This window comes from Phlebotomus argentipes, unplaced genomic scaffold, assembly GCF_947086385.1.
Source record: "Phlebotomus argentipes unplaced genomic scaffold, Phlebotomus argentipes genome assembly contig_15, whole genome shotgun sequence".
Classification (NCBI taxonomy): domain Eukaryota; kingdom Metazoa; phylum Arthropoda; class Insecta; order Diptera; family Psychodidae; genus Phlebotomus; species Phlebotomus argentipes.
The window spans coordinates 9,295,231-9,322,815 of NW_026776181.1; the positions used below are offsets into that span (position 1 = coordinate 9,295,231).

The following is a 27,585-nucleotide window of genomic DNA, read 5'->3' on the forward strand; positions in this document are numbered from 1 at the left end:
GCACGTTGACTATGGCCAGGTGATCTTCATCCTCTTCGAGGGAGGATTGTGCTGAGGCTGCTGAGGACAGCTCTCTGAGGTCCTCTGTGGAGCAACTGGGCGGGTGTTTGATTCTGCAGCTGAATTGGTCATCTTCATAACTTTGTAGTGAACCTCGCGGGCCCTGCAGTCGTCATCTGTGAAGGTGATCTCCTTGTGCTTTCGCTTCAGTTCCCCATTGGCATTTGCTCTCTCCGCACGATCCTTTCCCACAGTGCTGGTCGTATTGGCACTCCTACTGTCTCGTTCCCTCGCCCTTCGACACGGTTGTGGCATGATGAATCTCTCGTAGAGCCTGATCAGCTCCTCCCGGCCAATCTCTGTGATTTTGGGGATATTCAGCTGCCTCTGGAAGCCCAATCAAGAAATGTAAGCAACGGAAGATCTTCATCCACTTTTACCTCTCCTACCTCCTTGAGTATTGCCACAATTTGTTCGTCTTTGAGTAAATTAGGGTGCATCAAATCCATTGTACGTTCTTATCACTGCTTCTTCACTTCTAATACTCCTTATCACATGAAAAATCCACCTTGAACAGCACTTTACTCAGGGGTTTGTTATTTTTCTGCGGGCTCCGGCTGTCAGTTAAACCTCCACGGATTGGTCGTTTGTGGGAAATCTGGCAGAGGCGCTGCAAGCAATTGCCTGGCAGTGGCAGTGCATGTTAGGACTTGTGAAAACTTTGTAATATCTCAGCACAGTAGCATTTTCTAGGAAATATTAGTGTGTAACTGATTAGTTAAGATGTTCAAGAAGTAAGTGGTATCAAGGATGGGAATCTCTGGTGTATACTTTGATGAGGAGATGGATTTCTCTGAATCTAACCTCAAACACTAACTTTTGTTTATGTGTTCCGGCTGTTCCTGCCAGATTCGACGAGAAGGAGAGCGTGTCCGGAACTCTCCAGCTCAAATCATCGGTGCAGAAGGGCATTCGCGTGAAGCTTCTCGAGCAGTTCCCGAATCTGGAGCCCTTTATGGAGAGCATCCTGCCGAAGAAGGATGGCTTCAAAATAGTCAAATGGTGAGTGTTTATGGGTGTTCGTGATGAGTTTCCCGGTCTCAGGGATTTGTTTTTGTAGCCATGATCACATAGAGATAATTGTGAACACGACGGGAGAGCAATTGTTCTTCCGGCAGCGCGAGGGTGCGTGGATGCCGACGCTCAGGCTGTTTCACAGATACCCAGTGTTCCTGCCCAAGGAGCAGGTGGACAAGGGGGCCATTAGGTTTGTTCTCAGTGGTGCGAATATCATGTGTCCCGGACTCACGTCGCCGGGAGCGAAGATGATGCCCGTGGACAAGGGCACAGTGGTGGCGATCATGGCGGAAGGGAAGCAGAACGCCTTAGCCATCGGAATAACAACACTCTCCACTGAGGACATGTAAATATACCGTTGTGTGGTTGTTGGAATAGTCCTGCATAGAGTCCTTGTCTTGCAGCTCAAAGATCAACAAGGGAATCGGCGTGGAGAACTGCCACTACCTCAATGACGGCCTGTGGCAGATGAAACCCATCAAGTAAACCTCCTTCTGGCTGTTAAACTGACCACCCTGCACCCCAATCATCGATGTGTAACTCTATTTGTATTGAAATTGAGGGAATTACATGTGACAGAGTCGGATCAACGAGCTGTTGAGGCTTTTGACTCGCACCGCCGCTCCTGAAATAATCAATACACTCCCCATAGAGTCTCCCCTTCGCGGCGTCGAGCCCCAACCACCTGTTGCCATCCCTCCCCAGAGCCAAACACTTGTTGCCGCCCTCGTGCACGTGCCATTCATTGATAATTCTCCGACCATTTGCAAGAGTGGGGCGTATCGATTTTTCCGGGGCACTTCTCCTGGCCAGAGTGTGCGCCTGAGGTGTCTGGTAAAAGTGTCCATTTTCCAAGATGTCGTCTAATAGTGGAATGGTAGAAAATTTCGCGATTCCTTGTGAGTTTGCTGGGAAAGGGCGTTTGATATAGGATAAACGTAACAGTGAAACTCCAAAGTGTATCTGTGCACTCGAGGATTGTGAATTCTATGGAAGAGACCGCGAGAATTGTACGAAAGTAGAAAACATTTGGCACGTCTGATTCACTCACGGGCCTGGAGGCGTAGTTTTTCTCATAAAAGAGGTCATAAAGGCAAAATTTTCCACCTCAAGCGGAGTTTAGAGGGCACTTTGAGGAGATTTAGAAGTAGCTGAGAGGGCGCAAAAGACCACAGCGTGACGGAAAATTCACCCTGCCTGCAACAATATGGTTGAGTATGAAGGAGGGGTTCTGAATTAGTCATCAGTGTGTCGAGTGAGTCAACAAAGCCATGGAAGAGCTCTTCCTGAACCTCGTGAAGGAGGCAACGGGCACGAAGTTGGCGTACCTCAAGCAAGCCGCCCAGTGTGCTCATGGTGAGTGAATTGACAGGCGGAGCCCCACCATATGGCATGAAAAAATCGATATCTTGTCTTCTTTGCAGATAAACTCTATCGCCAGCATGGCATCCATCGAGATCCGTCTTATGATTTGCGGTCCGTGTGCTTGGCACCGCTTCAAATGGCATTGGAAACTCGACGGCCCAAATTTGTGACTCTCGCCCTGAATGGAATGCATGTGAGTATATAGCGTCAGGATAATCAAGTGGGTGGCTCTTCTCATTCACCTCTTCGATGTATATTTTGTATATTAACCCAGATTGAATGTGGTAAGATATCTGTTAAGTGACACGCTGTATTTTTCGAGCCTAATCTATTGATTTTTCATTATGGTCAAAGAGGAAAGGCAAAAAGTCAAGATCGTCTGAAGGTCAATTTTCTGTCTATTTGCACTAATTATTGCGTGAAGTTGGTCTGTCCATTTGTTGTTTGGCTTTAGTGCCACAAAAAGAACGAAAGGCATTACCATTTCCCTCCAATTTAGTCTCTTCTGAAAGGTTTCACTCCGTGTTGTGAAGTTGTTTTGTCTGTGTCTGTTTATCCTTTGATTGAATTGATAAACGCGCAGAGACTCGACGTTAATTAAACAGCTTGTAGCTTGAAAATAAAATCACTAATCGCATTTTGCGTATAATTTCCATAAGTTGAGATTTGAAAAGTTTTGCAATCTCTGGTGGTTGAATTAAATAGTTTGCCACGAGCATTCAATTACCACAGGAAACTGGGATAATTGTTTAGACTTTGGCCATGTAACTTGTTCTACATTTCCTGCCTGCTTTAGTCCTAATTGTTCTCTCTCATTGTTTCTCCCTCCCTAGAGAGTGATTCGAGATGAACGCTTCTACATTGGACTGGAGCCAGAAGATGATTCGCTATGGTTGCCCGCACAGCTCCTGCGAGCCACTGCAAATGTGACGACAGCGCAGTCCAATGAGGATACTCTGGTGCACGTCCTGCGCCTCTTCCTCGCCATGGCGTGCTCGCCAACGTGCACACTGAACGGACGTCTCCTCATTGAGATTCTGTGCCGCTGCGGAGAGAATTGGGAGAACGGAACGAGGGCTGTTCGAGCGGCTTCTCTCGCGGCAGCCAGTCAGTGCTTGAGGACTTTTTCAGCGTTCCTCAAGGACGAAACTGAGGAGATCATGAGGACAGCCCCAGGAGCTCTCGTGACTGCCAGTCAGGCTGCGGCAGTGTACAATGAGGTCATCCCTGTGATGCAATGGCTCTGCAGTCGTCTGGTGGAGCCTCGCGTCAGCGGAAGTCCCAAGAGAACTGAGTCCAATGGAACGCTCTTCCTCACAGAGTGCATTCTCACCCTCACAATATCCCTGCCGCGCGATGTTCAGTCAAATCCGCACTTTACGGCCTTTCTGTGGCAGAAATTCTGCCCAACCCTGGCCGCCTCTCTGGGATCTCCTGGCAGGGTGAATCTGGACAAGAAGTTCACCTATCGAGACGCCCTGCACATAATCGAGAGTGAAACCAGAGGATTCTTCACCGGACCCGGACTCGATGGACCCCAAGCAAGATGCGTTTATCTCACAGCCATCCAACTGCTGAGGATTGCAGGGACTCAGGGATCACTTCGGCCGATGCTGGAGGCACTCTTTCACCGGATGCTCCTCCTGCCAGCATCGCAGAACCGCACTGAACCTCTGAGGTGTGTAAGGGAGATCTTCAAATCACCTGAGCGACTGGTGGATCTTGCAGTTATACTATTTCCGGATAAGACTCAGGGGCAGAGCTGCAGTGATGACATGGCTCTTTTCAGATTGTGAGTATTAAATGAAATTTTGCGGCAATTCAAATGTAAGGAGTGATGAAATATGAGATTTCACAGTTGAAACAACTCTCTTCAAGAGTTTGAAAAGTGTTAAAGTTCAACGATAATTCTTGAGAAAGTTTCCGGCAATAAAACTTTATCCATTTCGGTTCTTGTTCAGGAAGTGGAAACTTGTTCAAAAGATTGGAACAAATTAGAGACAGTTGGGACTTTTTAGGGCTTGCTCAGCTCTTTACTGACAAATCCGTGATTTCCTTTTTTCAGAATAATTGATGCTATGGAAGAATGCGCCAATGCAACTCAATCAGGCGGATGTTCAGAAGCCGCTCTTCAGTCCAGTGTTGAATGCGTTGTGGCGCTGTTAGGGAGTCTGCAAGTTCTGAGCTCTAGTGATGTGAATGAGACAATTCTGTCCAATCAGGCTATGGAGACTATCAATTCCCGCTACAGTCATCTCACGGAAGTTGACTATACTGGCCCATTGACGTACCAGTCCATGGCACGCCTGCCAGCACCGTATCGGGATGCTGTGGCTGTTCTGCGGCAGAATGGCTTCGAGACATCGTCAGCTTCTGACAGTGATGTAGAGAATGTTGAGGCTGATGTGGCGTCAAATAACTCTGGGGACACAGAAGGGCCTGAAGAGGAGCCACAGACGTCTGGAGATGAGATTTCTGGCGACTCCAATTGGCCATATTCATATTTGGAAGCACCGACGCCTGTAAGGAGCGATGGAGACATTGACAGACGACACGCTAGGGAATTTGCCAAGCAGTTGACAAATGAGCTGGTCCCCAAACTACTCTTGCTGAGAAGTTCTGTGGAGGTTGACGAGGCAATGCAGGAGTTTGCGAGTTCCATTTGTCAACAGAATAGCTACAATTTCTCTGATTTCGATTACAATCTCACAGTGATCAATGCTGATGGAATTTACTTGGCCACGTACTCGGCATTGCTGTTAAGTTTGCAACTCACTCGTGCTGGTCACTATGACAATACAGATGGGAATATTATGATTCCACTTTCTGAACAACAGTTTGTGACTTCAGTGCAGAATGCCGGAGTTCTGGTCTACTTATCCTCAGCATGGCTCTGCGAACTCTATCAATGCATCCTCGTGACGAATCCCTTGGTGAGTCTGAAGACAACTGATACGGATCAGTTCTACTGCGCTCTCGTCGACATGTTGTGCGATGCCGGAGGATGGGGACCTACGCAAATGCTCTCTGACTGGCAGCGTTTGCAGACTGTGGCTAAGCTTCAGCCGGAGCTGAGTGAGAGGCAAATTGCGTCGAAGAAGTTGGCCAGACGCCTTCTCACGTGCTGCTGGGATTCCATGGTGACTGTTCTCACAGCTGGCCTGGGAGATATTGAGGAGTTTAAGAAGAACAGACTCGTTGTATTGTCCAAGAAAACTCTGAGAACGAGAAGGAAGCAGCGAAACGACGGGGAGACACTTTACGCTACAAGTCTTGATGGGCTTCATGCAGCTGCCACGCTAAGCAATTCACTGAATCTGCAACATCTCTCAGGGAAGATCCTCAACCTGATCGCGGCGAATGTTTGTCAATCTCATGGACCGCGAGTTCCCGCTAATCAGGCTCTCTCGATGGATGTGATTCTATCAGGGGGACTGGAGTTAGGCTCCTTTAGCGCCGATTGCTGGCTCCCAGTTTTCTCTGTGTGCCGTCATGTGGCTCAGATGGAGCATGAGTTGTTTAGCTTGCAGAACTCAGGCACAAATATCAATGGTCCCAGTGCCATGGCCTCGAAGGATGGTGAGAATTCGGACAATCGGAGTGGAATGAATGCTGGAACGGGAGCGGATAAGCTGAATCTCAGTGCTTGTCCTATTGACGATGATGAGACTTGCGTGGATGTGTATAGTTTCCTCCAGGCGCCCCTTCAGAACTCTAATACGAGTGTTTCGAGTATCCTGAAGAACTATTCAGGCAATGAACCTGCTCTGCTAACACAGACCGACACGGCGAAGGTTCTCTGCGCTCTCTCTCATCAAGCTGACAATCTATTCAGCGATGCTGCTGAGAGGCTTAGTCTCCCGGCACTTTGCCAATTCCTGCGGAGTCTCTGCAAGGCATCTCGGGAGCAGCTATACAGGAATTCGAGTGGGAAGAGTGGAAGGAAGTCTTGGTGGCCATCGAGAAGCAACTGGAAGCAACTTCCGGACTCCTATCCTCTGTCGTTGCTGCTTCATCGCGTGGGTGATGTCACGCTGAGAGTGTTCAGAGGGCCACGACCTCTTCTGCATATCTTGAAGGTGTGGGCTATAACAGGACCACACCTCATGGATGCAGCGTGCCACAAGGATCGGACAATCTCCAAGAGGGCTATTGAGTACATCCATGATGTTATAACAGCTCTCCTGGTTGAGCAGACGGAATTGCCGCATTTCCACTTCAATGAGGCGTTGCTGAAGCCCTTCGAGAACCTGCTGAGTATGGAGACGTGCGACATCGATGTGCAGGATCAAATAGTGGCGTGTTTGTATGAGATTGTGGAGGCGCATCGGACAGAGATCCGTTCGGGGTGGCGACCGCTCTTTGGCACACTGAGAAATGCTCGCAATCGTCCACTTCATCTGTCCAATGTGACGGATATCTTTCGTGTCTTTCTGGATAGTGACAATATGCTGGTGTTTGCGAATGCTGGACTCGACTGCATCCTCTGTTTGCTGTCTTACTTGGAGATCTCCGGAACGGCTGCAGGTTCTGAGGATGACACCATTCGCCCTACGGACTTCCTCCATGAGACACTAAAATTTCTCGAGAGATGTTCATCAATCTTGGCCTTCATGTATACAATGCCCAAGTGTCCGAACCTGCATTCAACATACAAGATCAAGGGAATTAGCTACACACATGTGATTGACGCTAATATCCCCAATTCCATGGAGAACTTCACGTACTTTGGAAACGATTACTTGCAGAACAACAATGAGAAGCACATGATCTCGTACAGATCGCTGCATATTGACAAGGAGTCTGTTGTGAAGATTGATGAGTTGGACAAGGCGAGCGGTGTGCTCAAAGTGTGGTTCCTCCTGCTCGATGGCCTCACAAATTCTCTCATTGTCTGTCCCACTTCGCATCAATCGCCCATTCTGCAGTGCATCTTCAAACTGTTTAAACTCCTTCTCGTCAGTCCGGGCATCGATTTTGGCTTCTACTGTATCAATCATCTTCTGATCCCCATGATCCAAGACTGGTTGAGGTATGTCAACAAAACGCAACGCAGTTGGCAGCCGATTGAGAAGAACTTCAAGCACTGCTGCGGAATGGCTACTGATCTCATTGTGGAGTTCATTGAGAAATCACAGAGAAAAGCGCCTGCCACGACAATACACGCTAAAATGACAAATATCCAACGGCCTGTGGACAATCTCAGGTATGGCCAGTTGAGAACGAAGGGCGAATGTTCATCGAGTAGCGATGAGACCACATCTTCGGAATCTCCAACGAAGATTCCAGCCCCGGCAACGCTGGCGCTGAAACAGCTTCTGCTAGTGCTGATTGAGTGCACAGCTCAGGTGCAGGAATCTATTGCGAGAGTGGGAGTCTCCTGTCTGAAGCATGTGATTCTGTCTACGGGACACATCTTCAATGAGGATCAGTGGATGATTGCCTGTTCGGCTATTCACAGAGCTTGTACGGTCACCATAGCTCCGCTGCGGCAGCTCGGCTTTGCCTTCAATGAGAAATCCAACAGTTTCTACGGAGACTGCGCCACGGTTAAGGTAAGTTTTAGTGGTGCTCTCTAGCAGATCTGCTAATTCTTTCTGCTTTTCTAGGTGGCCGCTCGCAAGGACAGCACAATTGATGAACTGCAGAGGATTTATGCTCTGGCCCAGCAAGTGTTTCTCATGGACAATCAGCGGGAATTGCTAGCGTCGAAGCCAAGTTACGAAGGGAAGCACATTATGGACGAGCGCAGTTATTCCTTCCTGCTCTATCCCCTGCCAAATGGTTATGGGCACAACATAGACAATTTTGTCATTCGCATCCCGTACAGGAATCTAGTAATTGGCCTCCTGGCCAACCAAATGCTTCTGCAACTCGTGGCGAACTTGCTGCTGAGCAAGCTGAAGTGCGTTCCTCCAGAAGTGCACGGGTGCATATTTGAGGGATATCCAGCCAACGTGAAGGCAGAGTATGATTTGGGCTTTAGATCGCGGGAAATGTTGCTACGGTGCATCAAGCAGTACATAACGAGCGCTTTTGAATTCGATTCCCGTCCTGGACTGAAGTTTCTCATGCAGAAAGTCAGCAATATTGACTTTGCTGCAAATCTTTATAAGCAAATGATCTCCTCGTGGATGGTGTACTTCATTTCACTGGTGGATTCGTATCTGGCGGACATCGAGGTGTACAATCTCACCACAGAGGATCTTCTGTATATTCTGGAGTCATGCTCTCGAGTTAACACGACGACGGTGAAGAAGAAAGAGAACTTCGTGAGGTACTTGTTCTGTCTGCAGGATGCTTGGAATTTAATTTGCGAACAGTATCTCAACCAGTCAAATCTGCACGCGACAAAGAGCACGAAGGAGGAGATTAAGGACTTTGACAGGGGTGAGGAAGATCAAGTGGATTTCTGTGGCGCTGAGAAGATCGACGAGGAGGCGGAAAAGGAGATCACTGGCCACAGCAACAATCCCTTTCACGACAACTACAGGGAAGATTCCGAGGCGGAAGAGTCGCGATCGGAGAAGATTCGTCCGGAAGAGAGTGTCGGCGGGAGTTCTCCTGGCTCCACGAGTAGTCGCCATCAGCCGCCGCCGAAGAGGATGAATCCCTTCGACATAAATCGGTCCCCATCGGCGGACGGGAGCTCGATGAGCTTCTCCAGTGAGTCCATCAATCAAGCGGTGTCACCAGAGATTGAACAACAGCGCGCGACTAGCATTCTGAGGGATTCTGTCTACAAGCGCGCCGCTATAACGCAACTCGTGATAGCATCAATGGAGCTACTGAAGTCTCTGCCAGAGGAGTCCTCGGAGAAGCTTAAGGTGCTTCTCACGCCCACCATTCGAGAGGCATTTCGGCTGGTGAAGGCACAAGGCCGGGAGGTGAAGGTGGAACAGGTGTAATTGCTCAATGAATGTGTGGCGAGAGTGTGTATGTTATAAGTTACACTATCTTCAACCATTTCTCCAACACCTCTCTCCAACTTATTCCCCAACTAACGCTTTATTCTCTACTCTCTTACCAACCTTTTCACTATCGTCCGGAGAGAGAGAGCGAAACTCTTATTTCAATATCGTGTTCAGCTTCTTTGCCTCCCCCACATTATTTCACACCTCTCTTCCGCTTCTCTCATAAATTCTGCTCTGCTGTATCTTTCATTTAATCACGTTTTGCCATTTACGTAGTGAATAAATAACAATGTGTTTACCAGAGAATATGAGTACCTCTACTTCGGACATGTAGTTATCGTATACATGGAGCATATAGCAAAAGAAAAGGAAAAAAAAGATATATTTATTTGTGAAATAACCAACAGTTATTCTTGTGTGCAAGCAGCAGCCAAATATGAGAATTATATTGCAAAAATATATTTGTGCAGAAATAACATAACTTTTAACTTTCTCCAACCATGGATTTGTCCACTTACGGCCAACTCTGACTCTTCAATTTCGATTAATTATGATTGAAGTGCTTTTGAGGACTTTTCCTGCGCCCTGCGAAAAGTTTAAGTGTTCCGCTGTAAATCATCTGCAATGTTCTCAACAAATATGCGAGGGATGCGAAGCGATAGAAAACAACGCGTTAACGGTCTCCTCCTTATTAATTAAATGTTCACGAGAATGATCTGAATTAGAGCTGAATAAAGTCCTGGGAGACAAGGAAACGCAAGTGATGGATAATAACAGCACATGAATGTAGGTCCATACATTATATTTCATTAAGCGAGTGAGCTGGAAACTGCCCCAAAGCACCAAAGTTAGCATCACTTTGATGGAGATCATATCATATTACGTTATATGAGGGTTGGTCGTCGTAATTCATTGTGAATTATTATGATTTTCCAAATTTAATTTTAATCTCCGAGAGCAAATTTGAAAATTTATGGCACTTCTCACTTAACTCGCCACCGTTTTTCATTAACCACAAAATATAGGGCAAAATAATTTTGGTATTCAACTGCCTTATCGCGCGTTTTACAATTGAATTTAAAGCATCAGAGAAATGTGATAATAATTTTATTATTTTCTCTTTCTCGATAAAACGTCATTTTAATGGTGATTGAAGAGCTCTTTTGATGTTATTCATCTCGAAAGGAATTGAGAGGCATAAAAAGTTCAATCACTCGACATTTATTTGCGAGAGTTCATTCAATTTTCCAGATGATGAGTGCTAAATGTCTCCCTGGGCATATTTGATGAGATTATTGATGTTCTCTCCGCGAAGAAGAGTGTTTGTCTCATTTTCTTGAGGTTTGACGGAAGTCTTTTGCTCTGAAAATTTCCTTGTATTTATAGAATGGGTGTTTGAGTGATTCGAGTGTATTTATAGGCCATTGAGTGTAATTTCAGGCTCTTTGCTGTTTGGCAAGAATGTCGCTTTAGGACAAGAATTTATCGTGTAACGAGGCAATTCAGCACGGAAACATTCGCATTTGCAGTCATTATTGCAGAATTAAAATTCAACATGATTTCCGTTGATAACTCAGGGCAAATGCCGTACCTTCAGAGCATCATTTGAATTAGTTAATTGGCGTTGGGCTCACGGCGGGACATCGGCAACGACCCGTGTCAGCAGAATGTGAGCTAATGCTTCTAATATATCGCTAATTTATTTAAGCGACTGCGCTGCGTGAGCAAAGTGGATAATTTAATATGGAAATCGAGGAACATTGTACTCGCAGCATTTATTTTCGGGGTGCCATGGCCAAACCCCTTTCCATCTGGTTCACCATCGTGTGAATTCATTAAAATAGCCTGTCCGAGAGTTCTTCTATTCTGGGCGCTTAGAAACCCCTTCGATGTGACTGATAAATTCACCCCTAATCAATCCTCAAAATCTCACTGTTCGTTTTTGTTCAGACAAATGATCAGACTTTCTCAGCACGATTGGCTCTTGGCACTTGTCCTGAAAAGCCACAAGACTCCTCACTTCTCTTCATATTTCACCTGAGGCTGAAATTTGCATTTACCCCAATTTCCTCCCGCTGATGCTCAACACAAATCCATTGTCCCCCATGCCGTGAATGTGACTGTGAAGGGAGCGATAAATCGTGAGTATACATAAAATGTTTATAGCCGGGGAGCTTTTTTAACCATTCAACTGGTTTAGTTTCCCATTTCCATGCCTTCCTTATGGTATATCTTTAATGTTGTGGTGATATAAAGCTCCCCGAAATGGCGGTTTGTTGAGGAAATAGTGGCTATCGCGGATTATAATCTCGATGATTTCAAGTTGAATTGATTTGCAAAAAGCGAAAAAACAAGATGATTTTTTTTTCCACAAAGGGTCATAAATACTGGTGGTATCTGATAAATTTTGGTAAAGGATTTGACTTTATTTATGGTGGGTTGTTTCGTGAATCCGTGACCCCTTAATTAAATTAAATAACATATAAAAAAAAACTGTATTAATTCAAACTATTTGGAAATTCGTGACAATACTGATTTACATCGTGTTTTATTGGTTGTTTTTACAGGCTTCACTGCACGGAATTAATAATTACTGTCGCTGGAGCTGTTGTTTCTTGATAAACTGTTATCTTTGGCCAGTAAGTAGTGTACCTATACAAATTTATTTGAGCCAAATTAATCGTATTTCCATACCCCGCGACTGAGCCAACATTTCGTACACATATCTGTGGGATTTTTCGCAGAATTAGCGAAATATCGATTGCCCTTCATCCCCTGATTGGCAAGTCCTGCCTGCGATTGCGAGTGGCATTTTGCGTGAGGTACGCTGAGCCCATTTTTCATGTTGCCCGTGATTTAACACAAATCAGCCACTCTGTATGGCCCGAGAAGCGGCTTATCTGACGGGCCGACGTAAAAAATGCATGCCTCCGACGTGGTCGGCTGCCGTGCCGATGCAGTGGCTTTCCCTCGTTCCGGAGGCATGCGCTCACGGCCGGGAAGGGAGTGTGCGCCGGCGACGAGCGTGGCGATAGCGCGGGGCTCGCTGGCGACAGTTGCGTGGAGACATCCGTGAGTGGTGGACGCACTCTCGTTGCCAGTGGTGAGGACTCTGTGTTCCCAAAAATAAGCCCTGTCGCCTCTTCTGTGCTTCAGCTCCTCCGGGGAGCCCATCTCGAGTGCGTGCCGGGCGCCTGGGTGGCCGCGAAAGTGGGTGATGGAGCAGTGAATGGACGCCGCATGAAAGAGTAATGAGCGCGGGAGTGTATCGATTTGCAAGAGGTGCCCCTTTTTGCCGGAGCCGCACACAGGAGAGTTATGTGCTGTGAATACAATTGGGGTGCAAAATCGACCCTCCGTGGTAGCTTCCCATTGACTTGCTGAGGGTGGAAAAATTTTCAACCGCTTCTGGCCCCCTTGTAAATGTGTATTTCTTCCATTGTGCGAAAAATCGTGAGTGGATTGCTCAAGAAGACTTGAGGAATTCTATGTACAACATCTTCTGACCCGCGCGCACCGCCATCGCATTGAATCTGCACCCTCGCATGGAGTAGTTGCATCAGAAAAGTTGGCAGAAAGTGGCGAAATCACATCACTGAGATTCTCCCAGTATTGATTTGAATCTCTTGCGGAAAAGGTAATGTCGTGAAGAAAATCTCGAAACATATGGAATTATTTTTATGGTAATGAGCTCACAACGCGTGTCAATCGTGTTTACTCACCCAAACCCCCTCGCGATGGGGTCAAAATGCCACCCCCAATGGTCGGAAATATAGCGAATCTTCCGCGTTCTTCGTGGCTGTGGCAAACCGAACGAGAAGCGGAAAACAATGGAGAAAACAACTCCGCACGAGAATATTTGAATCGTGAACTGTTTAATAAGCACTTCCTAGACAAAAATCAATAATCACTTGACTCTATGCGCCACCCTCCTTGCTCTCGGGGGTGGGCAAACACATCGGACGGTGGCGAAAAGGCCAATTGGATTCTTCAAATCACTTCTCAGCTGGATTCTGATCCCTTTAAATATTTAATCGGGACTAAATTTCCATTAGCATCGGACGCAATCAATTTTTATTACTCACACCCTGGCCGAGGCTCGTGAAATCAGACGTGATGGAATAAATCTGGTGACATATATTAAATGCTAAATATCTACCTGCAGACATTGCTGAAGTCTAATTTCACCGTCATGATGGGAAGACATGACAGGTTTTACAGAAATGTCTCTGTGGCCATGCTGTCTGATCGTAATTGAAAATGATGAAGCTGGGAATGGGGTTGGCGTCTAAATGAGATTTTCTCACTCTCCGTCCTGTGTTCTTCACCCTTGAACTTCAGTTCAATCTCTTAGCCAAGTATGAACTCATGGATTGACTGAATGAGTGTCAGGAGAACGAATGGAAGTTTATCGTTTCATTTAATTACTTTGTTGGGCCTCAGCATATTGCATAAGTTATATTTTTTCTCCATGCTAACACAGGTTGAGCCTCTTGGGGAGTGTGTTTCTGAATGTTCTCACAATTGATTGCCACCCAAAAGTTTAACTAACATCGTGGTAAACACTGACGAAGGATCTATCTGAATCACTGTACATGAAGTTCGGGAGAAGTTTCAATTCATGGAGAAGGGAAAAACATAGTGAATTTTCAATCGTGACCTGGAAAAGTTGAAAGTTTCCCTCCCTTTCGAAAACAGGCAGACTTCGCTCATTTGCATTATTTCTTCCGATTGTTGGGGAAGGAAGTTAATTAAATATGATAATACGATTAGGCACATGTTAATCAATTTATCAAATTGACAAGTTTGAGTTTGAATTTATCTTCTCACCCTTCGCACTATTAAAAAATATTTTTATTTGCACGATTTTCATGACAAAACCTTTCTGTAAATAAATGTTGCATTGTTGATGCTATGTAAACACAAACCATTTTTTTGCAGCATTTTATAAACAACGGGTTTTGAGTGGAAATTGAAATTTCATAATTTGTTATACCTCCTCCAGTATTTACCGTATTATTTTAATAGCTGGAATTTGCATATCTGTGACGTGAAAGAGAATGAATTGAATAATTTATAGGAGTGTGATATTTTTGGAATTGCGGCGAAAAAAGCACATTCCGTAATTTCCATGGGTCGGTCGCAAAAAACACATCTTCAAGCGCATGTTGAATTCCTCCGGAATTGGAAAATGATGCGTGGAAAATATTTCCGCATGATGGAATTTAAGAGGAATTCTTGCAATTAGAGAAAAGAGCACAGAAGCATTGCTGAAAATGGCATATTTAGTCAGATTATTGCTCTGTCATTAGACATCAAATAACAGCAATATTGCGTGTGTGAGCAACTGAAAGTCGTGTGTTTGTTTTATCGTGCAGATGCAAAGACACGACGGATGATCAAGCAATTATCAATTAATTATCAAGCTTGTGAGTCGCTTTGTTGAGACTGAATGTGAACCTTGAGCGAGTTTCTCTCGTCACAATTTCTCAATGCGGAGATGATACATGGGAGAGCTGATAAATGTTATCAATCAAAGAATTACATTACACATGATTAAAATCCGGTGGTTGTGTGCTATAAACGCGGATTTATGTGCTATCAGTAAATACTCACCAAACCAAAAATAACCTTTCAACTGACCAGTATGATTCACACGAGTCTTTGTGGCTATCACGCCATTCAACCTGGAATTAACCCTCGATCTGCTGCTGAATAAAATAAAGCTAATTCAGTGTGTTCGCTTGAAGGCAGAACACAGGATCAGGGTTAATTCATTAAAATATCCTATTACAGTGTGTGTGCGTTTGTAGCGTGGCGAACTCTTAATTTCCCTTTCGTGTTAAAGACTTTTCAGCAGGTGCCAATGATCCCATTAATTAATTCAACTGCTTTAATGATAGATTTGTCTTCTGTGTATATTTTCACAATGACTAAATCATGCAATTTCTGAGAATTGATCCCATAATTCCGGCATGTCCTCCCCTAATAAGGCAATTTATGCCGCAAGGGAAAGAACCAATACTTCCTTGAGTTGGGTTTTCTGCATTTGACGTCACATCCGTGCGTTGCCATAGGAGAGAAATATGATTCCCGAGGAGGTCAGAGCAAATTGAAGAAGAGATAGAATTTGAGGGGAAAATGAATTACATTTGACATTGCTTTTCTCGGAAAAATTTATAGCACCTCCTCGTCATACATATTTGAAACAGTGGGTGTTTCAAATAAGACGATAAGACTTGCACATGGAGGTAAGAAGATATGATAGGGGACTTAAGGGATTGACAGAACCGCAAATGTTCTTCGGCCGATTGGTTTGCCAGATATAGAATTTCTCCCGTATATACTTATTGTATGAATTATTTTCACCATAATCCACACACTGGGTGATTCAAACTGGCATTAATTTAATGGCTGGAGCGAGAGAGAAAGGAAAAAAAGGCATAACAAGAAATCCTTGAATTTGCCACCTAATCTCTTTGGGTACGACAAAGTTGAAAAGTTCTCGACGTGAGGAGGAAGTTTAGGATTTTTTTTGGCCCTATTGCGTTTATTAAATTCCTTCCGAGAGAGAGCTTTGCCTTCGCATCAGAATAAACATGTAGCACCCTTATCTCCCGCATCTGGGCGAGTGTGCTTCACTCATCTCGATCTTCTCACTTTATACACTTTGTAGAATCCCTATCAGGGGCAAAAACCTGTGAATCTTCGCACAAAATACAAGGATTGCGCTCACGAGTGTGGGCAATATTCATGCTGACAATTTATCTATACACATGTTTGCACTGTGACCTTCCACATATCTTTGGCAAAGTGTCGCAGAGTGGATGTGGAAAGACACACTCTGGGGAATGGTACGAATTCCCAATCGTGCCGTTATTAAATTTCCTCTTAAATGCAAAATTTTTCCCCAAACACCACACAGTGGTGATTTCCACGACTTCCGTCTGCACAACATGCCATCGGGGTCCACTTAATAATTCAGTTGGGTCGATTTGGACATTAAACTATATCACAAGGCATAATGATGTGATGGGTTTATTGTTTTTCATGTTGTCATAAAAAATTCACTCGCCCATTAATCGCTTCGACAATGCCAAACACTTTGTGGTGGCATTAAAGGGTCTCATCTGTGAGTGGAACACGTGCCCCCACAGCAGCCGTCAAGCATTAACGAGCCCTGCGGGATATTAGCTGCTGCTCCTCTTTAAATAATGTGCCGAAAGTGTTATCCCATGAGTCGAATATATCGATTTTACCCATTTTGCATAATTAACAAATAGTATCGTATAGTGCGTGCATCAGATATCCGATCCCTAAATTGATGCCACCAAGCAAACACAGGATATCCTGGGGTAATTAATCATAGAGGATATGAATGAATAATTCTCAGTCATTCTGCATTTTTCATGGACTCGGTTGCTCAAGTTTAAAATCCAACTCATCCTGAATGTAACCACAGTTTTCATTTTGCGTTTTGTTAATGCTCTCATGTTGTTCGGGACTAATTGAAAATTCCGGGTCGTGCATATACATATTAAGCAAAATATTAATGAATGAGGGCAGGTGAAAGCCTAATGAGAGTGAAATTTCGGATGGACACTTTGCCTATCGCATTTTTCACCCCTTGATGCTGTAAGCTAATCCTCTCTTGAATCGCTCTTCCTAAACTGTATGGTTTATTCATCTCCTTGTTGTATTTACTAAAGGGCAACGTGGCGGTATTAAGCCATGAAACTCTCCTCGGAGGGATGATGTCGGTTGTGTGTAGCTTTAATGGCCCCAGAATAGATTCATTTCGTATCTGTGAGTGCACTTGCGAATAAACGCTATTTATGTAGTCTCATCGGCGACTGTTCGTACAGCCATAAAGGCCATAAATTACCTTGAAGATCCCCTGCGTCGGCGAGAAAGTCAGGGGAGGGTCGTCATGTGGTGGAGTTGTGCAATCGAGGCGAGGGCACTTGTCGGGAAGTTGAGGGTGTGCAATCAATTTGACGCCTCGCCATCGCCCTGCAGTGTTTGTCACAAGAAAGCATTCTTCTTCGTAACACCCATAAAGTTCGCATTATGCGAGAGATACACAGCGTGTGGTGTTTTGCGCTACAATTTATGAACACATCGCGCTTTATGGCTCTCGAAAATATGCCTGGATGAGGCGGTAATTGTGTAAAAGTGTCTTCTACATGGTATTTAACACCTGCCTTTTCACATGCTGCACTCGTCACATATTTGAAAGTGGGTGAAAGAGTGGAAAATCTACCTGATGGCAACAGTACAAAAGTTTTCACACATTTCCCCCTGGCAATTTAATATCCGATGGTATGAGGTGAAAATACGACAATGTTGGTGTGCAGACCAAGTTTACCTCACACCGCATATCCTTAAAGAAGTTTCGACGGCTGTGTCTTTCGAGATATGAGGTCTTCTAAGTTCTCTGAGAACATTAAAGTCATTAATCCCTCGAGTAATCTCGGGTGTAGAGCAAGATTAATGTTCCTATGGATGAATTATCGCTCTCCCAAGGGACTTTTAGAAGACTTTCGAACCCATTTAGAGTCTTTTATGATTTTTAACTACTGAAATGTCATTTCTTTGCAGGATTGAAAATGCCTGGAATCGTTGTGTTCAAACGAAGATGGTCCGTGGGATCGGATGACCTCGTGGTGCCAGGTGTCTTTCTAGTAACAATTCACGCCATTTGGTGAGTTATCTAAATTCTGCACAATTGACCTCTCACTCAGTTTGCATTTCAATAGAAATTTGCAAAATGTGCAGTGCAAATAAATTCAATTGAGCTGCAATCACGACATCGTGTGTTAACATGACTAATGATGGAGATGGAACATGGACAGGAAAAGTGTGTCGAGTGACACTAATAAATTTCATAGTGGAGATGGAGAGGAAATCGCCCAAATTGGGTGAGGCGGGAAAAATGTAATTTCCTGGAAAAATTGCTTTCTGCTATTTGGGTACAAAATGCCAGAGTGTTGGCGAAAAAGAACTAACAAATATAATTCGCCAGGATGTTGAGAGAATGCCGGAAAAATGTAATCAAAAATCCAATTTTCCTCTCATCGCCATATTATCCTCGCGCGCCTCGTCATTTTTCTCCAATGCTTTTGAATGATAGAATGAGAGGAAAGTTAATATGTCTTCGTCCGCGAGATAAATGGATATTTGTGGGTGCTTAGAGGATTTTAATGGTGTGAATAATTTTCCTGTGTCATTTTCTCAGCCACAATATCAAGAAAAAAAGTTCTGGTTTCATTCCCGCCCTTTGTTTTATGAGCAAGGAAATTTCAGAACTTTGCTGTGTTGTATAAATTTTGCACATTTGCATTTAATGGGATTTCTCATACCTCAGTTCTTTGAGCTTTCTGCATGTCGCATGAGTTTTCCGGAGAACTTTACTAAATCAACATGAAAATCCTTCACTTCTCTGAGAGAAGATGAGAATTTTGCAAAATAGCTGTAGGAAAAGTGAGTTGCATTTCACTTTGAAAATAATGCGACTTGCAGCGCATTTAAATTTCATCTCCGTTGTTGATATTGTCAATTCATGAAAAGGGCTTTCTCTGGCTCGGTGAGTTGGCCAAAGGAAGAAGAAAAGCTTCAACGAGTGCGCCTCCATCCTTGGGGATGTGCTAAGCGACATTAACAGGAAGAAATTTATCCTCCACCACTGAATGGAACACGTGCCTGGCTGAAGGGTTATTTGGTTCTCTTCTCCTGAGGGTATTGTTCTCAATTTCCCACCAATGACAGCGGATGTGCTTTTATTACCATCTCCCATTCGATGAAATACACCCCCAGCGAGATATTCTGTCAAGGAGCTCTGAAGGGATCTCGAGACTGTAAAAGATACGCCGAAAAGAGTCTTCTGGTGGGATAAAATTGAGCGTGAATGAAAAAAGGATTTCTACATTGTTTGAAGTGTGCTTATCGCAATCCATTAAGCGCCTTTTCTCATCTAACGAAAAGCCTTGAGTTCTCATGGGAACTCCCATTTGTTATATGAACAAATGGATACAATTGATTCCACAGTTGATTGACTAATGTCAATTTGAGTGTTTGCCTTGAAAGAATCCTTATTACATACTCTCACATTCAACTCGAATGGTTGAAAGCTCTTCTAATTGTTATAGAAAATTCTCAATAGTTAATATAATGCTATTGCTTTGAATGGAAAATGTTTTGAATACACAATACACGACTAATGTTGCGAGGTGCGCGCCTGCTGTACAGAATAGACCAAACTTTTCTGTGTATCTTGCCAATATTTGTCCTCCACGTCTTTCTCCTGCCTAACATCATTTGTTGGCGCAAATCCATCATACGCCCTGACATTTTCTCCACTTCTCTTTGCAGGCTTTTCATACTCGCTCTAGTTCTAGGCCTCGTACAGTACGATAATTCCGTGCGATGCATAGAATTGATGTGGCTGTATAAAATAGGATATGCTGTTGTATTAATTGGTAATATAACTAAGTCCTCTGGCTCATCCCACGCCCATGACACTAATGTATTTTTCTTGTGGATTTTCCCATCACGCTCATTGGCAGTTTCTTTGCTAGTGGAAGTAACAATATGTGTAATCTCAATGAGAGGAAGTATTCTGGAGACAAGTCTGCGGACATCGATGAATTACTGGGTGTATTTGAAGCTATGTGAGTACACGGAAGAGATGCGATGAGAGATGAGAGGTGATTTTCTAAAATGCATTCTTGCTGTTCCAGTTGTGATATTAATAGAAATTGCATGGCTGGCGATGGGTATTGTGTGGCTGAAGGAGTTCTATATGGATTGTCCAATAGCGGAGGCCAAAGAAGTGATGTTCGGTAAACATTTGCGGTCTCATTGACTGGCAAACAACTAATGTTTGCTCTAATCGGCAGGTCTAATAGTCTGCAATTTCATAGTGGTATTTGTTATAATTGGCACCATTTGGTGTACCTTCGACACGGCCGGCAGATCCTGGGTGAAGATGAAGAAGTACCAGAGGTCAATGAAGGAGTCGGAGTCGCGCTTCAACTATCGCAGGAGTGGGAGTCGCAACAGGAATTGGCGCCAGCGGAAAGTCATCAGGGCGTACCAGGATAGTTGGGACCATCGATGCCGACTCCTGTTCTGCTGCATGGGCTCTTCAGAGCGCAACAGGAACTCTTTCACAGACATCGCCAGGCTTCTCAGCGACTTCTTCCGGGACTTGGACGTGGTGCCGTCGGATGTGGTAGCGGGATTGGTGCTGCTCAGGAAGTTCCAGAGACTGGAGAGGGAAGCTATCGTGAGACAACGCAAGAATGGCATCTATGAATTTCTGAGTGGTGCACCGATCACGGAAGAGACGCAATTCCTAGCTTTAAACGACAGTCGTGATTTCAATTTTTTCCAAACGGTCATCCACTACATGTACTACGCCCAGAGTGCCTACGGCTGGCCCATCTACGTGATGACCCACTCAGTCACGGGTCTCTGTCAGCTCTGCTCTCGCCTCATCTGTTGCATGACATGCTGCAGACGCCGAGACAGGGTTGAGGTGGTGAAGGACAACTGCTGTCGCTGCAACTACGCCACCCTGCGGAAGATGGCTCCAGATTCAGACATTGATGTGGTCTATGTGACTTACCACGTGGACATTGGCGAGACACCTTTCTTCGTGGCCGTAGACTATACTAAGCAAAAAGTCGTCATCAGCATTCGCGGTACACTGAGCATGCAGGACGTCCTGACGGACCTGAACGCAGAATCCGAGTGTCTGCCTCTCAATCCGCCTCGAGAGGATTGGGTGGGACACAAAGGCATGGTGCAAGCGGCTGTTTACATCAAGCAGAAACTGGACGAGGAAAACCTCATTCACAGAGCGCTGCATCACAACCCCGAGCGAAATACCCCGGTAAGCCCTTATTGGCACTATCAATCAGTATTACGCAAATCAAATTTAATTGCCCGTAAAATATGGGCAATTCACTTGGCAATTCAGGGAGTGTTGCATAAGGAAACAGCGCAAAGACAGATTGCCTTATTTATGTGGATATTTTTCAGTCCTTCGGTTTGGTGATTGTGGGCCACTCACTGGGCGGCGGAACGGCAGCAATTCTGGCCATACTGCTGAAAAATGACCACCCCTCTCTTCAGTGCTTCAGCTACTCTCCTCCCGGTGGATTACTGAGGTTGGCTATTCATCATACTTCCCATGCTTCCGGCCTCAAGACTGCTTTTTGCCTCTTTTCAGCATGCCCGCTGTGGAGTACTCAAAGTCCTTCATAACGTCCGTGGTGGTGGGCAAGGATGTCATACCGCGAATTGGATTGCATCAAATGGAAGCGCTCAGGGCGGATTTAATTAATGCCATAAAGCGGAGCATCGATCCAAAGGTATGCAGCGTAACTCTCATGACTCATTTACCACGAGAGAATTGAGGATGAATTCAATTAAGGGAGTTTATCTCTTGGCAAATTTGATTGGTTTGTCGAACCTTACAAGTTTTCACCTAATCACCGTTTAATATCAGAGCTTTATGCGCCTTTTCAAGTGCTCTTGAATGGTTTATATGCCATCGCAACGTGTGAGATAGCTTTCGTAGAGTGCAATATACTGCAGAAAAGCTTTAAAACCGATAGAGCGCTTTAAGTCTTGCTAAACTTAATTTGCGACACACATTTTAATTATGTTATCATGTTATGTTGCATAGCGAATACTTCACAAATTGGAAATGTTATTGGAAATTGCAAATAAGTTTATTAGGTTCATAAATAGTAATTAAGAAAAGTAATTAGGAACGAACAGAGAAAAACGTGAAAAAAGTTGAGTGATTTCTCTTTCGATTTCTCTTTTATTTTGCATTTGAGTAAGATGAAATTAGAGAAATCCGAACGGGAAAATCCCATAGTGTCTCTTGGTAAGGGATTTTTGGGATTAAGCTTGAAGATTTGGGGATTTCCAGAGTATGACATGTTTCCTCTGAAGGCAACAAGTATTTAAGCGACTCCTATGCATTTCAGTCTCATATATATCCATTCAGAGCTTTCATATTATGCATTGATTCATTCAGAATCATTCCGCCTTATATTGATTGAACGAAGTTGATTTTGATTGAATGAAAAGCAGATTGCTTCAGTGATCGAAACGAGATTTATTCACTGGGTTGTGATTTATTTACTTGTAGTGGAAGACCATCGCCTGCTCAGTATTCTGCTGTGGCTGTGGCCCAGAACCCACTTCCGTCTCGCAAATGTCCAGTCGAGATGACAATATTAATGCATATGAAGAGGTTTGTACACACACACACTTTCCAAAGATGTTTTCCATTGTATCACACTGGGAATTCTGTATTGATTGATATCCCATCGGACAGCAAAGGACGAGTGCCCGGAATACCAGTGCTCATCCAAATGATAGCTCCATCGCCCTCACCCTCCACCGGCCAATGTATCCGCCAGGAAAAATAATTCACATCGTGAGACATCATCCCACACCAGACGAGTAAGTGTCCCATGAGCATGTGTATCCCCCTTCTTTTGCCTTCTACTCTGGAATGCTTCCATTTCTGGCCTTGGGAAATTCGATGCTTTGCGCGTCATATTTTGAATAAATATTGAATTTCGCCTCGAGCTTCTAGTCTTGGTTGGATAATTACGGCTTTCACCCACTGCTCAATACCTCACAATTAAGCATCAATCTCAATTACTTACCAATCATCGCTTTCAATGACTAACAAAATGCCATAAAACTGTGATTTCTATTTCAGGCACAAGTACGAGAAGGGTTGGAGGTAAAGTTGCGTGTTTCTCACTGTATTGCATTTTGTACATTCCGCACAGGATGAGTTTTCCAACTCCGGAATTCAATTGGCATGTAGAGCATGGTATTTTCATTTGGATCCCCCATTCATTTTACCTCTAGATTTGGAATTATTTGAAGAATTTTGCTAAATATTTGCATACACCTAAGAAAAAAAAATATAATCTTTTTTCTTTCAGTGTTTGTTATGTTGATTTGAACAGACGGAACTAGGATTTTTTGTTGCTGAGCATAATCTCCTCCATCGAAATGTTAGAAGCCTTGAGCTACATAGCATATCGTTAGGTTTGGGAATAGCTCAGCAACAGAAAAGAGGAGGATGTTTGCGATTTATGCCTGAAGCACTTTCAGTGACGTTAATATTGAAGGTTTCAAATTGATGTCTACGGAAGATTTCTCGTGTAAATTCGATTTTGCAAAGCTGATATTGGATTTGAATCACTCCAGAGAGTGGTATCAAAAGCCAATGTCGATTTGGTATATTCATTGAACCATTAAGATAAATAACACCATGACAAAATGAGTACTTTCGCGGTCGTGGCGTATTCAAATTTCAATTTAAAATGGAATTAAATTCTCAATGGGTGTAATACTGGGAAGAACAGAATGTTTTCTCTCCTCTAATTGAAATGTGAAAGGCGGAAAAGCAGCGAAATAACACAATGTTCTGACGACATTCCAGGCAATTGCTGAAGAAAAGGGAGCCCGTCTATCAGGCAATTTGGGCGAAGAACACCGACTTCGATGAAGTCCTCATTTCACCTGTTATGTTCAAGGATCACATGCCAGACAAGGTGCTCGCCGCTCTTAACAAGGTAAGTGATTCCACCTCAATCTTTCCACCCAGTTATTCTGCAACTCTCACTCGTGTTCCCTTATTGTAGACTTTTTGCCTCTCTCACCAGTAGCAAATTCCTTTTAGATGATGATGTGAAGTTGTTATCCATAATATCTAGTTGAGTGATTTTCTGTCACTTTGAGTATCTGAACACAAATAGATCATAGTGATGATGTTACATTAACTGATAGAAAATGCCAGAGCTTTTAGAATCTGTAATTCCTCTTTCCACACTGTGGAAATGTACATATTTTTACAGAGTTCCTCTCATCATTATTATTTGTTTCTCTTTCATTTGTACATACAATTATAATTTCCACTTGTATTTATCAGCAGCATTAAATATTTCAGTTTTCCGCTGTACTTTCTTCTTTAGTGGTGAACAGAGAAGAGGAGAGAATTTAATTTCCTTGGAAAAATTCTCATTTTGCCTCTCTTTAGAAACACCAACAGTATGTACAACAAAATGTTGAATAAATAATCCCATTTTGAGGCTTAGTGAATCAATAAGTCTTAAAAGCTTTCAGAGTCATTTCGTTGGTAGATTTTTACAACGGACATTTAGAGCAATTTCTCTCTTCATTTAACAATCCTCTAGAGATTCTTTCTCTCTCTTTGTCTAACAATTTATAACTTCTCGTTAGCTTTCCTTAAAGGAAATATGTGTTTTCGTTTTATGCAATATCTGAACTCCTTCAGGTCATGCATTTTAAAGAACGACGTCCTGCAAATCACGATAATACACCACCAGCCACAACCTCAACCATCACAATCACTCCAGATTCGCTTCCCAGATATCTCAATGACACCAGGTATTGATGCAGTAAGCGAAAACAATCCTCGTATTTTCAAGCATATTCCTTGCTATAAAGATGAAGAAAACTTTCAAAGAAATAACCATATTTTGTCTGTTCTCTCTAACTCAAGTCTCTGTGTGGTGTTACTCAATTGCTTTCTTTCAATTCATGTTTATTTATTCATAACTTTTGTGTTTGTTTATTGTTTGCACATATGTGAAATTGATTTTTCTTTTAATTTTTATTTCTTTTCTCCCTCAACATTGAAGCTATATTTGACGCTTTGCTCGTTGTTACTGAAAAGCACTCTCAGTATATGGTTTAGAACGACAAGATAGGGTTGAAGGTAAGTGGATTGCATTTCAAGTTTATTGCCATTGAACTTGTTTATCAAATTTTCCTCTTTTCGAGGGGACTTTTTGTACTATGAGCACATGCATTGGATATGATTATTTCCCAACCAATTCGATTGACATGCGGAATGTTTTAGAATAGATTTTTATTTTTTTCAGGTTGTAACATCACACGGACCTCGGAAACCTCAGCGTCAGCACACAAATTGCAATCCCTCCTCGGTGGCCATTGACCTTCCGGATGGCAACCACTACAATCATCGGCCTCAGAGTCCAGTGTCGCACAAGGTGTGCCTCGAGACATCCTTCACGAGCCTCCAGAGTCCTATAGATGCGCCTCCGTCCAGCAAAGGTTCCTCTCTGGCGGGCAGCATGCTCGGCCGGAGCATCGACGCCTCGAGTCTCGTGGATGACAGTGGCCTGGTGAGGAGTATGTCTGGCCCAGCCAGTGAAGCCACCACTGTTCTCCTCGCGGAACCCAGGAAGAATGTGGCCTTTGACATCAATAAGGCCGGAAGTGCTCCATCGCCCGCACCAACAGTTCTTGCCTTCCCACGTGGAATTCTCCAGAAGCCAGGAGTTCCTCGGAAACCCATTAGCTTGTCCTTCACGGAGGGACGTCGTACGCCGTCGGATGTGGTGAAGAAAATTGACCTGATCCATGACGATTGGTTTGGACTTGCGCCTCTGGCCAGTCCCGAGAGTCTGTCCGAAGTATCCAGCATAAGTTCTCGGGCGAGTCTGGCTGCGAGTTTAGCCACGAGTATTGAGAAGTGTCTTGGCGGGATAATTCAAGCTCAGAAGGATGAGCCTCTGATTGAGGAGTTACACACACCGCGGATCATGCGGAGAGCACCCAAGATCACTGGGAATCTCTCCAAGTGTGGGGATGACTGGAGATCTGTGGAGAAGTACAAGAGAATGGGTCAGGTGTTCATAACGAATCCCCGAGTGCCTTGCACGAACACCAGCAGTTCCAGTGATGACACATTCGGATCTGTGGACTCCTCTAACGGCATAGGACATCTGAATGAGGCCTCAAAGTCTGCTGATAATATCGATGAGAGCACAGGCGAAATGATAGCCACAGCTAAGCTCACGATGAGTGACAGTGCTATTCTGGGAGATGTTCCAGGAACTCTGTCCGTTAACCAGTCAATCGCTCAGCATCCCAAAGTGACGACGGCGAGCTCGAGTGATACCTATCACAGTGCAATGTCCTCCCTCTCCGCCCTGGAGCCGCTAAATTCAAATTCCAGCCTGAAACTTCGCTCTGGCGTCCTGGAGTCACACTTTCCCGTCTTCACCGAGTGTTCAGAAACCTCTGATCAGACTCACTTGCTCATGGACTCTCCACGTCGAAAGTCCCCCAGTCGCATCATAGGGAAGAGACGCAACACTCCGGCAGATAAGATTTTCGCAAAGAATGAGTCCTTGCCATTGCTCGCGAATCTGGTAGAGAAGTCCAGTCCCACGAATTTCGTGAAGCGGAAAACATGCGTCTACCCTATGTCCAGCTCACCCCACAAGGGTGAGAGTAATGTTTAAGATGGGTGACGGGAACTTTTGATATTTATACAGAGTACAAGTTAATAGGTTTACAAAGTGGGGAGACAGACAGAGTAATAGAGCTCCCAAATGTGTATACAATTTTTATGAGCACTCACGAGGACTTGCAACTGTTGATTTTCTGTTTTCCCCAAACTGTATCTTAAATCAGTCAATCCATGGTTTAGCTTTAGGCTAATAAAAAGGGCGGAGCGTCCATATGGGCGTGGCTTAAACTTGAATACAACAATACTCCAATACATTTTATATTGTTTGGCCCTGACTATGCAATATGTATTTTTGAAGAATGTTGCAAGACCTTGCATAGAAAAATGTCTTTAGTTAATTACTAAAATTAACATTCTAGAGATATTTATACCACAACTCATATAATATTGCCTCAAATTGAGTGAAATACTCTTGAAAAATTAGTTCAAGATCAAAACCAAGCAGAAAGATTGTGCGAAATCTAGCAAAACTTAAATGAATGGCAATAGCATTGAATAAATGGGGTCCAACTGTGCCAAAATCAAACTAAATATTCAAGTTTGTAGAAAATTTGGACATTCAGTAACTATTGCTCTAGCTTTCAGAAGCAGTCCATAGTTAGGTACAATACAACATTTGGAAATGGAATTTCCGGCAATTTTCCAGCGAGGGCGAAGGCGTTTAGTAAGAATGAGACATTTAGTGAGTGCAATTCTAGTGAAAGAAAACAGAATCTCTTGTCTTTATGAATAAATTAGTCTGAATTGAAATTGAATATGAATTGAGTATTGTTGAGTAAAGAGAGTAATTACAATACAGTTTCAAAAATATCATAAATTTCTCACGATTTTCACCTCAATTCTTGCTTTTTCCATTGTGTTGATGTGGCCTTTGGCGGATTG

At 43.9% G+C, this 27,585-nt stretch overlaps 4 protein-coding genes across 9 annotated transcripts; 3 read left to right on the forward strand and 1 right to left on the reverse strand.

The window, feature by feature from the left end:
• Positions 1 to 9: 9 nt before the first annotated feature.
• Positions 10 to 562, reverse strand: LOC132261410 (uncharacterized). Its single transcript, XM_059760214.1, has 2 exons — positions 450 to 562; positions 10 to 387 (listed from the first exon to the last, which is right to left on the reverse strand). The coding sequence occupies exons 1-2, from the start codon at positions 507 to 509 to the stop codon at positions 10 to 12; spliced, it is 438 nt and encodes a 145-aa protein (XP_059616197.1). The 5' UTR covers positions 510 to 562.
• A 94-nt stretch (positions 563 to 656) lies between these two features.
• On the forward strand, positions 657 to 1,670 carry LOC132261409 (malignant T-cell-amplified sequence 1 homolog). Its single transcript, XM_059760213.1, has 4 exons — positions 657 to 794; positions 910 to 1,062; positions 1,121 to 1,423; positions 1,482 to 1,670. Exons 1-4 carry the CDS (start codon positions 784 to 786, stop codon positions 1,561 to 1,563), a joined length of 549 nt encoding a protein of 182 aa, XP_059616196.1. The 5' UTR covers positions 657 to 783; the 3' UTR covers positions 1,564 to 1,670.
• A 678-nt stretch (positions 1,671 to 2,348) lies between these two features.
• LOC132261407 (brefeldin A-inhibited guanine nucleotide-exchange protein 3) lies at positions 2,349 to 9,821 on the forward strand. Its single transcript, XM_059760210.1, has 5 exons — positions 2,349 to 2,433; positions 2,502 to 2,635; positions 3,276 to 4,234; positions 4,508 to 7,997; positions 8,052 to 9,821. Exons 1-5 carry the CDS (start codon positions 2,349 to 2,351, stop codon positions 9,348 to 9,350), a joined length of 5,967 nt encoding a protein of 1,988 aa, XP_059616193.1. The 3' UTR covers positions 9,351 to 9,821.
• Positions 9,822 to 12,415: 2,594 nt separating this feature from the next.
• On the forward strand, positions 12,416 to 27,538 carry LOC132262383 (diacylglycerol lipase-alpha). 6 transcript variants are annotated; one of them, XR_009468458.1, is made up of 15 exons: positions 12,416 to 12,993; positions 17,958 to 18,060; positions 19,728 to 19,834; positions 19,922 to 20,026; positions 20,096 to 20,197; positions 20,255 to 21,252; positions 21,402 to 21,529; positions 21,592 to 21,733; positions 22,525 to 22,629; positions 22,714 to 22,841; positions 23,107 to 23,130; positions 23,842 to 23,974; positions 24,697 to 24,820; positions 25,064 to 25,140; positions 25,307 to 25,417. XR_009468458.1 is itself a non-coding variant. In XM_059761652.1 (14 exons), exons 2-14 carry the CDS (start codon positions 17,966 to 17,968, stop codon positions 25,311 to 25,313), a joined length of 2,187 nt encoding a protein of 728 aa, XP_059617635.1. In that variant the 5' UTR covers positions 12,416 to 12,993; positions 17,958 to 17,965; the 3' UTR covers positions 25,314 to 25,343. The 6 variants fall into 6 exon arrangements, 4 of the variants coding, with proteins under 4 accessions (XP_059617635.1, XP_059617633.1, XP_059617636.1 ...); XR_009468457.1 differs by having other exon boundaries at positions 24,697 to 24,809; XM_059761652.1 differs by lacking the exon at positions 25,064 to 25,140 and having other exon boundaries at positions 24,697 to 24,809; positions 25,307 to 25,343.
• The last annotated feature ends 47 nt before the right edge of the window (positions 27,539 to 27,585 follow it).

Coding starts and splice junctions, on each gene's coding strand:
- LOC132261410 (XM_059760214.1), bottom strand. CDS start 509: ATGGATTTGATGCACCCTAATTTACTCAAAGACGAACAAATTGTGGCA. Junction 388..449: donor TTGTGGCAATACTCAAGGAG/GTAGGAGAGGTA, acceptor TTGGGCTTCCAG/AGGCAGCTGAATATCCCCAA.
- LOC132261409 (XM_059760213.1), top strand. Junction 1,063..1,120: donor GGCTTCAAAATAGTCAAATG/GTGAGTGTTTAT, acceptor TTGTTTTTGTAG/CCATGATCACATAGAGATAA. Junction 1,424..1,481: donor ACACTCTCCACTGAGGACAT/GTAAATATACCG, acceptor CTTGTCTTGCAG/CTCAAAGATCAACAAGGGAA.
- LOC132261407 (XM_059760210.1), top strand. CDS start 2,349: ATGGAAGAGCTCTTCCTGAACCTCGTGAAGGAGGCAACGGGCACGAAG. Junction 2,636..3,275: donor TCGCCCTGAATGGAATGCAT/GTGAGTATATAG, acceptor CTCCCTCCCTAG/AGAGTGATTCGAGATGAACG. Junction 4,235..4,507: donor GACATGGCTCTTTTCAGATT/GTGAGTATTAAA, acceptor TCCTTTTTTCAG/AATAATTGATGCTATGGAAG.
- LOC132262383 (XM_059761650.1), top strand. CDS start 17,966: ATGCCTGGAATCGTTGTGTTCAAACGAAGATGGTCCGTGGGATCGGAT. Junction 21,734..22,524: donor AGCGGAGCATCGATCCAAAG/GTATGCAGCGTA, acceptor ATTTACTTGTAG/TGGAAGACCATCGCCTGCTC. Junction 23,131..23,841: donor AAGTACGAGAAGGGTTGGAG/GTAAAGTTGCGT, acceptor ACGACATTCCAG/GCAATTGCTGAAGAAAAGGG.